The sequence below is a fragment of the Rattus rattus genome, chromosome 2, assembly GCF_011064425.1.
Source record: "Rattus rattus isolate New Zealand chromosome 2, Rrattus_CSIRO_v1, whole genome shotgun sequence".
In the NCBI taxonomy this organism is placed as follows: Eukaryota; Metazoa; Chordata; class Mammalia; order Rodentia; family Muridae; genus Rattus; species Rattus rattus.
In genome coordinates, this window is record NC_046155.1 from 71,481,762 (window position 1) to 71,496,447 (window position 14,686).

Genomic DNA, 14,686 nt, shown 5'->3' on the forward strand with positions numbered 1-14,686 from the left:
ACCCAACCCCACCTGTCAGGGCTCCTTCTGGCCAGAGAAAATAAATGAGTCAGAAGGACAGAGGCTGACTCTTTTCCTTAGGCAGAAGCGGGGAGAGGAGAGCTGGCAGGCTGGAAAAGGATGACAGGACAGTGCTGTGTGCTGCCTGCGACCTAAAGAACCAGTCCCACCGCTGCTCGGGGCTCCCATCAAATCTTGTTAAGCTTTCTCTAAGACCTGACTTTGTTTACAGGGAAACTAGATACTAAAGATCAACTGGATTTCTGTTCAAGTGTGTCTGTGGTTAAGGGTCTGTGGGGCGGCATCAATCAGGAGTGCCCCCTCCCATCTCTGTGAGCCTGCAGCTTGTCTAACTTCTCTGAGCCTTGTTTTCCCCCCAGGGGTCCCCTCAGGTCAGGTATATGTATCCAGAAATGCTTTGTTCCAGGATGTGCGTAGCCCTGGACCCTGGGTGTAGCACTCAGCCGCCATGTTAGCAGAGAGAATAAGACATACGTTCAGTTTAACGATTCTATTTAAAAAAAAACAAAACAAAAAAAAAAAACAAACAAACAAAAAAAAAAAAAAAACACCCGCTGCCTTCACTACACTGATTATACTCAAATATGAAGGATTTTTGCTCTAAGCAGGAGACCATCTTATGAAAAGCAGCTGAGAAAGGAATGGTTTAACCAGAGTCTGAGACTCTTTGCTGCTCTGAGGCACCTAGGCGCTGATGCTGCTTCAGGACTGACAGAAGCATCGGTGTTGGTACATTTACCCAAGACAGGTAAATCTCATCAACAGAGGTGGGGGGGACTACTGCTCCCTAACTACCAGCCCCCCACCCACCAGTCTGTTTACAATGGTCCATCCCCGCCCCATGCTGCTCCAGTCCTCAGCGCTACACTATGGTTTAAAGTCACTGAAATAATGCAAGGATGAGTTGGCCTTTCTGAGAATAGCTGTGTAAATCACAGAAACCACAGTAAGGACCTCACAGGATTTGGGGCCATAATCACCCCATTAAACTGTCACTCTTCCCTACTGCCAGGGGCTTGCTTAAATAAAGGCCAGATCGGGAGCCTCCCCAGCCAGTCTTTACTTCGACAGTCTTTCCTTCACCACGTCTAAGTTGACTAATTTCTCCACAGTTGCTGGCGAGTGGACTGCTGGGTTTCTTTGGGGATTCTTGGTCCCAAACCTTAGCATCTTTGACTCATCGATTCCACTCACCCCCAGGTAGCACCAAGTTATGAGATCATAGGGTAGTCTCTCACGTACATTGCACAGAATTACAGGCTGGCCTAGAACTTAACAATATAGACCAGGTTGGCTTCAACCCCACCAGAGGTCCAGAGTCTCTGACACTGGCATTAAAGGCATGTGCCACCACACTCAATAATATTCTTTTTTTTTTTTTAACTGAGATTTCAAATGAGAATGTTAACAGTCATGCTTGAAGCCTAAGCACAGGTGACCTTTGAGAGTCACTGTCCTACCCTTGCCGGCTGTAAACAGTAATTTGCTGAGACTATGAACCTGTTTACAGTCAAAACAAATGCCTTACCTTCCCCGTGACCTTCTTATAAAAAAGTCTTTTTGACCTATTTTTTTTAACCACACTATAATCCTCTCCAATGTGTCTGAGAAACTACCCTATAATCTCACCCCCATAAAGGAAAAAACAAAACAATGACGACAAAAATGCTTTTACAAACACTATGGATACAGACAGGAAGATGATGCCTAGGTAACGGCATTTGCCACCAAGCCCCAAGACATCAGTGAGTTTGATTGCCTAGAACCACGTGGTCAGAGGGAACCAGCTCCCATAAATTGTTCCCTGACCTTCCCAAGGGTACCTGGCAGACATGTATCCCAATAAACGAAAGCAATTATAAATGAAACCCTGTGAACAGTGACTTCAGAAAGCACCACCCTACATAACTAATGTTAAGATGGCCACTGTACCTGCCCCTTCTGCGAATCCTATCCTGAGCGTACGCTGTCTCTCTCATGAGCATCTTCCTTCTCTATCTAACACCTGTGCTTAAATCATTTATCTAGTCTTTAAAACTATTTTTTAAATTATTATGAACATGTATGTATATATGCACGTGAACGCATGTGTCTGCAGAAGCCGGGGTGCTGGATCCCTTGAGGCTAGAGTTACGGGCAGTTGTGAGCTACTCGATACAGACGCTGGGACCTGAACTGTGGTCCTCTGCAAGAGCTGTCAGCAATCTTAACTGCTGAGCCATCTCTCCAGCCCCCTGAATCTATTTTAAAATCTTTTTTCTTATTACACTCTAACTTTGCCTCATACTGAATCCTGAATTATGTTTCTGTGGCATGGTCAAAAATCCTGGTTCCACCTGAGTGGGGGTTTCTCCAGAGTCACCCCTGGGGCTACTGCCCTGCTTCCTCCACAGCCGCCTCAGAGCTCAGCTATTCTATGAAAGTTGTATGACAAGACCATTCTTGATGGTTGGTACGGAAGAGAGAAAGGCTCCGGGATGTGATGGGCCCCGAACTAGTCCAGATGCAGACATCTGGGCCAGCTGTGCCAGGTAGAATGGGGAGCGGCAGGGGTGTTACCTGGATTAAGCTAGCTTCACTCTGGAGGGCAGGATCGACCTCCCTCAGGAACCCAAGTCCAGCCAGGGATGGACACTTACTGAGTTTGGATTATGCAAAGTCAAGTTATAACAGTGACACCATGTGGCAATCAGGAAGCAAGGCAGTTGGACAAGCTCCTCTGTAGGTGAGGAACCTACCCTAGAGGACATATAAGCCCCTAGTTCTCCTATAATTCAAAGAGGGAGATGGTTCTTAAGGCAAAACAGGGACTGTCTCCCACTCATGCAGCTAGGTAACGTGTCGAGTCTGTCCTTGTGTGTGGTGTGGAGACAATCCTTGGTCAGATTTGTACCTTTCTCCCTGTCCATTCTTTCTCCACATTTGTTGAGACCTGGTTCTAGGGCTCCCTAAATCAAAGCGTGTTCAAATCCCCACTATACAAATCCACAATCTCCCAAATACCTTAAATCATCTCAATTCCTTTCTAAATCTGTACGGTTGTGGTTTTTAGAAACAATGTCTGGCTGTAGAGTCCTAGCCGGCACATGGAACAATCAGTTGTAACTCATACCAGTCTCTAACTCATGGTAATCCTCCTGCCTCTGCTCCAAGTGTTGGAGCACAACTCCATTGTGCCTGGCTCGACTACTTATATCTAACAGGATAGATGCCACACTGCATTGTTTAGGGATAATTTTTAAAGTCCATGTACGTTCATTACAAATGCATTTTCCCTGGTCCACGGTGGGCTGAATCCATGGATGCAGAGCCTCAAAGGATAAGGATAAAGAGGACAACTGTTTTCCTCCCACACCTCAGCTGCCGCGGGCCTTTCTGCACTTCCTGTCTCTGGAGCTTTTGCAAATAGAAAACAGTCTGAAGTTCATGGCTATTCCTAGCCCCCTGTAAAAGCCTGAATCCTTTCAGAGTAGATGCTGATTGTCCCATTGGGCCACTGGAGAAGGCAAATGAATTTGAAAATGAAAAAGCAAGAAAAGTCCTGGAGCAGGGGTGGGGTAGGGTGGGTGGAGGTTTGTGGGGGGGGAATATGGTAAAGGACACCTCCCCTGGCTTTCTGACCGTGTTCTTGCACTCAGAGGTAGATGAGCATTGAGGAACAGCTCCAAGGGTATGGCCATGTGTTGAAGGTTACAGGGAAGTGGCATGGTCATGTGGTCCATGAATAGCATGGCTGGCCTAGCAATGGGTCTCTTGGCTGTGGTACAGGAGAGGGGATGACAGTCTCAGCACACCAGGCTTTACAGAAGGGGTGCCAAGTCTGGAATGGTGGCACACATCTTTAATCCCAGTACTCAGGAGGCAGGGGCAGGTGGATCTCTGTGAGTTCCAGGCCAGCCTGGTCTAGGACAACCAAGTCTATGTAGAGAGAGGTTTTATGTTAAAAAATAATATATATATATACAATAGAACAGGACAGCAGTTGTGGGAATTCCCACCAGCCTGGCAGAGTTAAAGATTCAGAATCGGGGCTGGGGATTTAGCTCAGTGGTAGAGTGCTTACCTAGGAAGCGCAAGGCCCTGGGTTCGGGTCCCCAGCTCCAAAAAAAGAACCAAAAAAAAAAAAAAGATTCAGAATCAGAGCTGAATTGGTTCAAAGAAAGCAGAATTTTATTTTGTATCCAGAACTCATTTGGTGTGGTGTCTGGCACCCGTCTGCAAGTGAGTGTTAAGTGCTATTGTTATCCTGCTGAGTGATGCCAGGCTGGTGTGACTCACACAGGAGCCTTACCCCATCTTGCCTCCTACAAACATCCTGACTGCATGGTGGATATGTAAGTGACCAGAGAGCAGGGGAGCTTTGGAGTGAGTTTGGCCCTGCATGGGGACAAGCACTCATTTACTGAAGACCACCCTGTTTTCAGCTGTGAGGAGGACTTGTCCTTATTCCTAGATGCTGTCTCTTTCACACTCGATTCACATGCCCAGGAGAGCCAGTTCTTCAAGAGAAAACAATAGACTAAAGCTGAGGAACAGTCAGCTAAAGACCTTTGAGCTGCTGTTACTCATCAATCAACCACAAGCTGGGGACAAGTCCCCTAGTCTCCTAAGAGGCCTAGAAGTCTGGTTAGATCCAGATACTAAAAGCTTTGTCCTGTGACTTAGACAAACATAAGCCAGCTGACAGGGATATGAGGAGACAAGGAAGCTCCTATGTTGAGACCACAAAGGTCATAGATACAATTCAAAGTATCACTCCTGTGCCTGGCCTAGAACTGCATGCCCCAATCTTAGCTTTCCAAAAGCAGAGGCAGCCTGGCCTACAGACAGAATTCCAGACCAGCCAAGGCTACATAGTGAGACCCTGTCTCCAAGTCAAACAGTCACTGTTAGGGCCCAGCTGTGCCTCATCGGACTGTTTCCCTAAAGAAACTTAATGTCCATGCCAAGAAGACACAAGCATCTCCTCTGGACAGCACTACCCAAACCACCCTGAAAACACTCGCCCTCTCCGCATGACAATTCCTGCCATTAGGGGCCACTCTTCCTTATCCAAAGCAAACCAGTGTCACTTTTCAGATGGAGGCTTGAAAATGCTGTGATCCAGCTTCACTGCCTGTGACAGGGACTGATTGCTCAACTTTGCAGTTTTGGTCCAAGGAGGTCCTGTTTGTTCCCTCAAGGCCTGTATTATAGACCCCTGGGAGCTGCTAAGAGAGTTAAGTTAACCAGATCTAAGGCCTTTTCAGGACTTGAACCCATAAGTGGTCTCTAATTGGCTCTACTATGCTTGGTCCGTGTCCCTGCTGGGCCAAGTATTCACATCTACTAACTCTTAGCTTGTGAATACCTCTCCAGTCATGCTCACAAAACACTGGGTAGGGCAGGATTTAGTAGGGAGCCATGAGCAAACCAGGCCTAGTGAGGGGTCATACTGAGGGCTACACCTGGACTGGCCACATGCCATGGCCACAGTGTGGCTGTGTTGGCTTCTGGAATTCATCTCCCCACCTCCTGGGTCTGCCGTTCTGTGGTCTAGTCCCTCCACCCCGGAATACAGATACAGACTACACGTAACCACATGCTAAGGCCCTTGGGAGCCTCACTCTTTCTGATTATGAAGCTGAACTCCTTGGAACACTGCTGGGATGGAAGTGTATGGTTACTAATTTCATCTTTGGGCAGAACGACTAAGAATTTTCCAACCCTGCAGGCTTAAGCCAGTCCAAAGAGTTCCATGAATCATAGAAAACTCACTCTTCGCACTTCCGAATGGATATGTCTGAATTTCCCAACACGAATGCATCAAAGCAAGCAGTGTGTGGACCATGCTGCAGGCTGCATTCGCCCTGCTCCAGAGGAGCTCCCTACCTTGCAGCGCCGGATCCAGGTGAGTCTCCTTGCTTCTGTGGAGTTTGACTGTTCCCAGGTGGCTGCAGTGATCTTAGACTCTGAACTGAAGAAGTCCTCTGAACCACAAAAAAGGAAAAAAAAAAAAAGATATTGAAAAGAAAGTAAAAAAAATCTATAAAACCACAGCAACATTTATTAATTAGGTCACTGACCAAAGATATGGCCGGTGGGGAGCAGCTCTCCTGTGAGGTAGGGAAATGAGCAAGGCTCAGAGGAGATGTGGAAAGCCAAGCAGAGGTGCACAGTTCTGTTCAAACACACAGTTCCAGTAAAGCAGGATGGCTGTTCCAGCATGAAACCAAGAGCAGGGGGCTAGAGGGATGGCTCAGTGGTTAGGGGCACAGGCTGCTCTTCCTGTAGATACAGGTTCGATTTCCAGCATCCGCATGGTAGCTCATAACCATCTACAACTTCAATATCCTCTTCTGGCTCTCATGGGCACCAGGCATGCGCATGAAGCACATTCATATGTATAGACATGAAAGGAAGGAAGAAAGGAAGGAAGGAAGGAAGGAAGGAAGGAAGGAAGGAAGGAGAGAGGGAGGGAGGGAGGGAGGGAGGGAAGGAGGAAGGGGAAGGAGGAGGAGGGAGGAGGAAGGAGGGAGGGAGGGAGGGAGGGAGGGAGGGGAAGGGAGACTCTAAGCCTTAATGATACCTGTCAATCAAACTCTGAAGGGTTCCTGGAAAAAGAGCGTAGACTTTATTTATTGACTTATTTTTATCTACTTATCTTTAAAAACAAAACAAAACAAGCAAGCAAACAAAAAAACAGTGCTAAAGGGTTGAGTTCAGGACCATGTATATGCTAGGCACATACACGTGTCTAGTGGTGCATCTACATTCCCAGTCACTAGTGGTTTTTAAAACCAAACTGCAAAAGCATCATGGTTAGAACTTAAGTCAAGGGGCAGAACAGTGCGATTTCATCCCCTCAGCTTCAGGGATGCTTGCTGAGGCAGAGCTCGGAAATCAGGAGGGGGGAGGGGCTCCTGGAAACCCAAACCCTGTATCCAAAGGCAGTCACTGTGTTTTGTCTTTCCTGCTTTTGCACCCCCATCTCTCCACTAAACAACACTCCCTTCGGGAATGGTCTGCCGGGAATGGTCTGCCTTTGATTAAGTGTCCTACCCATGCCCTCAGTCCCTGAGTATCTCTTAAGAAAATGTCGAGCACAAATGCCCCTAGCCCCACCCACTGCAGTGGGAACAGACACAGGATTGGCCAAGTCCTTCCAGGGACTCCTTAAAGAAACAAAGATGGTGGTGGGTGGGTTTGTGAGCCCTTTTAATTTGGTCATGGTGGAGAAAGCACCATATAAACAAGGGAAAGAAGATCGTGTAGCACAAAGCTAGGAGAGTAACCTGGGTGTCTGGGCCTCATTTTTAGGACCCCTGGATCCATTTTTCTTTTTTAAAGAGTTATTTATTTATTATATATGAGTACACTGTCTCTGTCTTCAGACATACCAGAAGAGGGCATCAGATCCCATTACAGATGGTTGTGAGCCACCATGTGGTTGCTGGGAATTGAACTCAGGACCTCTGGAAGAGCAGCAGTCAGTTTTTTTTTTTTTTTTTTTTTCCGTTTTCTTTTTTTTCCGGAGCTGGGGACCGAACTCAGGGCCTTGCGCTTGCTAGGCAAGCGCTGTACCACTGAGCTAAATCCCCAACCCCTTGTAGTCAGTGCTCTTAACCACTGAGCCATCTCTCCGATGCCCCATTTCCCACCCCCAATCTATCTAAACTGGCCCACCTGCCTACAGGTGATAGGAAAGGTCACTGAACTGTTTACCTTTCTAGTACAAGTTGGACATTTGTTACTTGCAACCAAAAGATGTCTGTGCATCTATTGCTTGGTTAGCTTGGAAGGAAGCAAAGCCGTCTGCGGTCAAAAGAGTCGGAGGTGCTGTATTTCACGGCTCCCCTTCAGAAATCCACAGTGCATGTTAACATCTTAAAGGTTCTAAGGGGGTTTGGGGATTTAGCTCAGTGGTAGAGCGCTTGCCTAGCAAGTGCAAGGCCCTGGGTTCGGTCCCCAACTCTGAAAAAAATAAATAAATAAATAAAGGTTCTAACGGGTCCCACATGAACCAACTTATTGAATTTTATTTTTTATTTACTTATTTATTTTGAGACAGAGTCTCATTATGTAACCCAGGAGGGCCTGAAATTTGTGGTCTTTCTGTCTCTATTTCTGCAGCTTTACGATTACAGATGTGCACCGCCATGGCCAAGCTAGTCTACTGACCTTGAACTCAGAGCACCCAAGTCTCTTGAGGACCTGTGTTTATGTCCCGTAAAGCTGGTGGTGCAGGCACAAGCTTTGGAAGGCTGTCCTCTTGCTTGCTCAATCTAGAGAAGGACCAAATCCTCAGAATAAGAATCCCTCGGGTGCCTCTGGCTTTGTGACTGAGAGGGTGGCATTCCTCAGGGTCAAAGCCATGGTTTGAGAGCTGGCTATGCCTTTTTGGGGTGTCCCCACCATCACGAGGGAGAGGTGGGAGCAGCTCTAGAGTCTGCAGTCCCTGATGCCGACTGCTGACCATCTTTCCCACCTCAATGGCACTGTCCCCTCACATGACCCAGAGAGAGACCTCCTCTGTCCCTCCACTTCACTGGGGCAACCAGGGACATAAAAATCCTCTCATGAGCCAACCAATTCACTACCACAGACCCTGCTGCAGCAGCACACTGGGTGAGTATCTTCTCTCTCTGACAGTCTGGGAAAGAATGATTGCCCCTGGCTGTTGATTCATCCAACCGCCCGAGAAACATTTTATCTAGAGCTGCCGCCATGGACCAGGAAGTGGGCTAGGGAGCATCTTCCTCCTCTGAGCTGCTCACAGGTTAAGATGACACAGGCACTGGTCCAGTGGCTGGAGGCTGTCTATGGGAGGAATACCCAAGAATGGCTCCGAAGGTCAGAATGGCACACAGCCTTTCTGTGTGCACATACACATGTGCACCCCATTCCCCCAAACACTCCCCGGCCCGAGCAGGGGATTTTTGAAAGTTAGTTTTGGAGTTTCTGAAGGACAGATTCATAAACCTTCTACCCTCTCTGAACCCAGGGCTCTTCTCGAGATCTTCAGTCTCCTGTTACATGGGTACAGCCTTTTCCTGGCTTTGCCTGCTTCCTGCCTTGCTACTCATTAACAGAGATACCAGCTAGCATCTTCACTTGAAAGCACAATGATTGGCTTCTCGGCAAACCATTGCCACTTACAGGAAGTTGCTGCCTACATCCTTGCTTTAGAGCCAGGGCTTCAGAGATTCAATCACTGGGACCACAGAGCAAGGGTCTGAATAGACCTGCTGCTCTCCGTTCCTGGAGCTAGGATGAGGCTGTTTCTTGTCCTGGCCACCTCAACAAGGAAATAGAAAAGGAGGCAGAGAAAGCTGCTGCTGGGTCCCCACTTTAGGGGAGGCCACTGCTGCAGCACTGGTGATTGACAGTCCCCTACCTTGCCTGCAGGGTTCAGCCTCCAGTTGAGCATCTAGGGAGCACCCATTCCTAGTGCAGAAGCAGGATGCACCTTTGTATCCGACGAGTTTTGAACTCTATACTTTTCAGAGGAAGGCTCCTCTTCCATGTGCAATCTCTACCCTTGCATACATGGTTTTGTGTGATCACTCAAGATTTCCAGTACAAGAGGAGTAACATTTTTATAATAGGATCTTGAGCATTTAAAGGTTTTATTACTTATAATTGTGTGTGGGAGCGGGTCTGCATGTGTCTATGGGTGCATGCATATGGGTGCCCGAGGAGGTATCTGTTCTTCCTGGATTTGGAGTTACAGGCAGTTGTGAGCCGCCCAATGTCGTTGTTGGGGACTAAACGCAGGCTCTTTGGAAGAGCACTCTTAGCTCCTCAACCATCTATCTAGCCCCAGGGTCTTGAATTTTTAAAAGCACTACCCAGTTCTTGCTTGCCTGGGCAAATGTCAGCCTCTGACACCCATAGCCAGCTCCCTTCTCATTACTACAGTAACCATGCCGAATCATTCTGCAAATAATTGGCATGTAAGTCCCCTCCCCCATGTCCCTTGATCAAAGTTTCTTTCAAGTAACTCTGGAAATGTGTCAAGAAGGAGAGGAGGCAGGTCACAGATCTCTGCTGTGATTAAAAGCTACAAGAATGGGATATCGCTCAGTGATGGAGGCCAGGCTGGCATGGGTTTAACCCTCATAACAGCATAATCAACATAACTAATTGTGGCCATTGTCCTCACTGCCATCATCATCATCATCATCATCATCATCATCATCATCAAATAAAAGCAACAGAGCAGTCCATACAAATGGCATATTATGCTTTTCAAAGATGCCCCCGTGACTCTTTGCAGAATCCCTACTCACTAAACAGACACTAGAAAATGTATTCCATATTCTAGATAAGAAATAGGAGATAGGGGGTTGACCAGAAGTCTGATGATCCTTCCATAACAATAGTAACAACTGCCACTCAGAAAACAACCCCCTATGGCAAAAAAACAGCAGATCTATTATTAGACACGCCCACTTAACTATTTTACATATTTAATCCTGGTAAATAAACACACAGGTAAATAGAGAGGTTAAGCCACTTGTCAAAGACCATAAAGATCACCATTGCAGTGGTGGATTTGGGTCTCGGGGACTCATGCAGCCCAAGAGCCTAGATCCAACGCCTAGAACAGCACCTGGCACAGAAGAGGCAGCCAATGTGTTTGTTGAATATATGAAACAGCTTCTATCCATTCATTCTGGTAGATATGCCCACAAAAACCCCTGCCTTTGTTCTGTTTCCTACAGTGCCTCTGAACCCCCCCCCTTCCAGTTTCCCTTTCTTAGCAATGAAGACCTGCTGCACTGGGATCCCTGGGGCATCCGCAGGCATCACCACAAAAGTGCCCCTCCCTTCGCTTCTAACAGCAGGCCGGGTAACAGCGCTCACATGATAGCCCAGCTGCTTCTCCATGTCTCCTCTGAACTGTCACTGCTTGAGTAAACAAACAGCCTTTCCTGGCCCAAGAATACTCAGGAGCCCTCAGCCTATCTTAAAGCAATCTTTAGACAGTGACAGCATCTTCCCAGGCCTAAAAGTATCCTCCATCCAAAGTAAAGCATTTCCCATAAAAATAAATAAAATTTTTTACTGCCCTTACCTTTAAATAGGCTCCGCCTTCCTAGGCCATGCCAATAAAATTAAAGCTTAATCAGCAGGGCTAGATATGCCTAGAGTGTCTACCTGCACCATCCACTCTGTGAATAAGCTTCTGGGGAGCAGAATAAGTGCAGGTGAATGCTGGGAAGTAGATCAAAGGTCATCCCCATGGTACTAAGAGTCAGATTTCAGAAATAACTGCCAGACTGGCCAAATATGGGAGATGAACGCATGCCCATGCTCCAGCCAGGAGGCTGACTATCTGCCTGTCAAGTGAAGGAACTGCTTGTACCAGTTCTGATCATCCTGAGTTGTCATCCTAAGAGAAACACAGGAAAGGACAGACTCCCCAACACAGGCTGAGAGGACACCCTGGCATCAGGCAGTGGACACTTCAGTTAGGTCAACAAGGAAGAGGTTCTCAGGGTGGAACCTCAACCCATCAGACCTCAGTGTTTTCTAGTGTGAATTAGCACGATGTCCCGGGAAGAATTAACAAACTAAGGGGACAGAGAACAGGTCTGAGTCCTTGCTCTTCCCTGAATGGATGGAGAGCATAGGCTTGAAGTTCATTCTGAGTGTGTAAGAGTGGCGTGTGTGTGTGTATGTGTGTGTGTGTGTGTGTGTGTGTGTGGAGAGAGAGAGAGTGTGTGTAGAGTGTGAGTGTGTATATAGAGTGTGTGTGTAGAGTGTGTGTGTGTGTAGAGTGTGTGTGTGTAGAGTGTGTGTGTGTAGAGTGTGTGTGTGTAGAGTGTGTGTGTGTGTGTGTGTGTGTGGTGGGTGTGTGTGTGTGTGGGGGGGTGTGTGTGTGTGTGTGTGGTGTGTGTGTGGGGGTGTGTGTGGGGTGTGTGTGTGGGGTGTGTGTGTGTGTGGGGTGTGTGTGTGTGTGGGTGTGTGTGTGTGGGGGTGTGTGTGTGTGGTGTGTGTGTGGGGGTGTGTGTGTGTGTGTGTGGTGGGGGTGTGTGTGTGGTGTGTGTGTGGGTGTGTGTGTGTGTGTGTGTGTGTGTGTGTGTGTGGGGTGTGTGTGTGGTGTGTGTGTGTGTGTGTGTGTATGTGGGGTGTGTGTGTGTGGGGTGTGTGTGTGTGTGGGGTGTGTGTGTGTGGGTGTGTGTGTGGGGTGTGTGTGTGTGGGGTGTGTGTGGTGTGTGTGGGGGTGTGTGTGTGTGTGTGGGTGTGTGTGTGTGTGGTGTGTGTGTGTGGGGTGTGTGTGTGGGTGTGTGTGTGGGGTGTGTGTGTGTGTGTGGGTGTGTGTGTGTGTGTGGGGTGTGTGTGTGTGTGTGTGTGTGTGTGGGGTGTGTGTGTGTGGGGGTGTGTGTGTGTGGGGTGTGTGTGGTGGGTGTGTGTGTGTGGGGGTGTGTGTGTGTGTGGTGTGTGTGTGTGTGTGGGGTGTGTGTGTGTGTGTGTGTGTGTGTGTGTGTGTGTGTGTGTGTGTGTGTGTGTGGTGAGTGTGTGTGTGTGTAGGTGTGTGTGTGTAGAGTGTGTGCAGAGTGTGTGTGCTCGCACATGTGCCACTGCTGGCTTACCATAAGAGCCCTGGTTCTCAGCAGACATAGATGAGCAGTATCAAGTGAGGTGGCAGCTGTTACAGAAGCTGGTGGACCTCCATGTAAGAGTATTCGCTGCATTATTTGAAACTTTCCAATAAGTCTGAAATACTCTAAAAGTTCAATTTTCAAAAGACATAAGGCTATGTGTGATAGTTTAGGTCTTTAATCTCAGCAATTGGCAGGCAGAGGCAAGCATATCTCTGTGAGTTCAAAGACAGCTTGGTCTACCAGGTGAGATCCAGGCCAGCCTGAGGTACTTAACTTAGTAAGTTCCTGTCTTAAAACAGATAGATAAATAAGTAAATAAATAGGCACAAGTTTCGGGCTATAAACACCCCACTACAAAGCAGGAGAGGGGCCCCTGAATCCCCTTCTGAGAATCTCTGAGCAGTTAATGGTTGAGGAGGAAGAGAGAAACATTTTCTTTACTGCTGTGGCCACAGGTAAGATGGCCAAGCACCTGTAAATTATCCCTCATCTATGTTCCCATCAGTAACTCTAAACAAACTCAGAGTCACAAGAAAAAAGGACATGAAAACAAAAGGGGACTCAGTAAATGTAAGAGAAGAAAACAGAGGTTAATGGAGAGTAAATATAAAAACACATTATTTCTATATACAAAAATATAGTCAGGGCTGGAGAGGTGGCTCAGAAGTTAGGAGCACTGACTACTCTTCCAGAGGTTCTGAGTTCAATTCCCAGCAACCACACGGTGACTCACAACTATCTGTAATGGGATCCAATGCCCTTTTCTTGTACATCTGAAGACAGCTACAGTATACTCATATATACAAAATAAGTAAAAAAATCTTTTAAAAAAATAAGATATAATCAAAGCTATTAGTATATTTAATTAATATATTAATAAAAGCACTGTAAAAGACCCATTTCTCTTTTAGAAAAGGATTTATTTCTAACGTTTATTTATGTGGATGTTGATCTGTGTGCATGTCACATACATGTAGGTGCACAGACCAGAAGAGGATATCGGGTCTCCTGTAGCTAGAGTTACAGGAGTTACAAGCCACTGGGGAGCCTCCTGAAGTGGGTACTGGAAACTGAACTCTGTCTTCTGCAAAAGCAGTACATGCTCTTAACCACTGGGCCATCCCTCCAGCCCCAGCGAGACCCCTCGGAGTCCTTCCTTCCGGGTCTTCTACGGTCTAAGTACAGTACTCAGTTCTCCACAGTCACAGAGCTTCTTGCTCTGGTTCACTGGAACCTAGTAGTCACTGATCACCCTAGTCCCACTCCCCTCCAGCCTTCTCGGTCTGTGCTAGCCCCCAGTCAACTATCGATTTCTGTGATACATTTGTTGAGTCCATGAGAGCGAGCTCACATGGCATTGTCTTTGTGTGCCCGACTCACGTCCATTACCATAAAGCTGTCCAGTTCTATTCGTTCATTTACTCACTGGCTTATTTGCTTATTCACCTGCCTGGTTCCCCACTTGCTTGTGAGTTCCATGAAGCAAGGGTTCACCTTTGCAGGGGTGGGCCCTGCCAATGATCATTGAGTGGGACTCTGCACCCCAGTCTTGGGCTCTGCAATGTCCTAATCTAGAAGACGAAGTTGCTCTTATCCTGGCTGAGGCACCCTGAGGCTTAGGAGCTTAGACCGGAGGCCTCCAGGACAGCTTTTTGTCTTCAGTCTGTCACAGGTTTAAGGAAATGAGCAAATGTCGCGGCCTTTGGAACAAACACACCAAACTGAAAAACAATGGAGACGGAAATGTGAAGCCAAGGCTGTCTTCCAGTTCTGACTCTGAGCCTTAGCTAAGCCCCACGTAGGGAAGCTGTGCTGGCTAGTGACCTGGATTTTCCTGTCAACTTCCTCTTTGACCTTGGGCCAGTGCTTAAGGCTAGAAGAACTCAGACTGGAAACCACTGGCCCAGGCTTTGGGTTTTGTTTTGTTTTGTTTTTTTCAACTTTCTGAAGGCCGAGGTTACAATCCTCTATCCTCCACTCATTCAAACATCCAAGCTGATTAACCACCGAGCCCCCTTTTCTGTAAAATGTGAGTGATCCAACCAGGCTGCTCACTTGTGGGACCGTGAAGA

At 47.4% G+C, this 14,686-nt stretch overlaps 1 protein-coding gene across 5 annotated transcripts in view; it reads right to left on the minus strand.

The window, feature by feature from the left end:
* Positions 1-14,686, minus strand: part of Tacc2 (transforming acidic coiled-coil containing protein 2) — a 191,310-nt gene that overhangs the window by 161,380 nt on the left and 15,244 nt on the right. For all 5 annotated transcript variants that reach the window (XM_032892447.1, XM_032892446.1, XM_032892449.1 and 2 more), the window contains exon 3: positions 5,893-5,990. In XM_032892447.1, the coding sequence (XP_032748338.1) occupies positions 5,893-5,990 (98 nt within the window). The remainder of the gene's footprint in view (positions 1-5,892; positions 5,991-14,686) is intronic.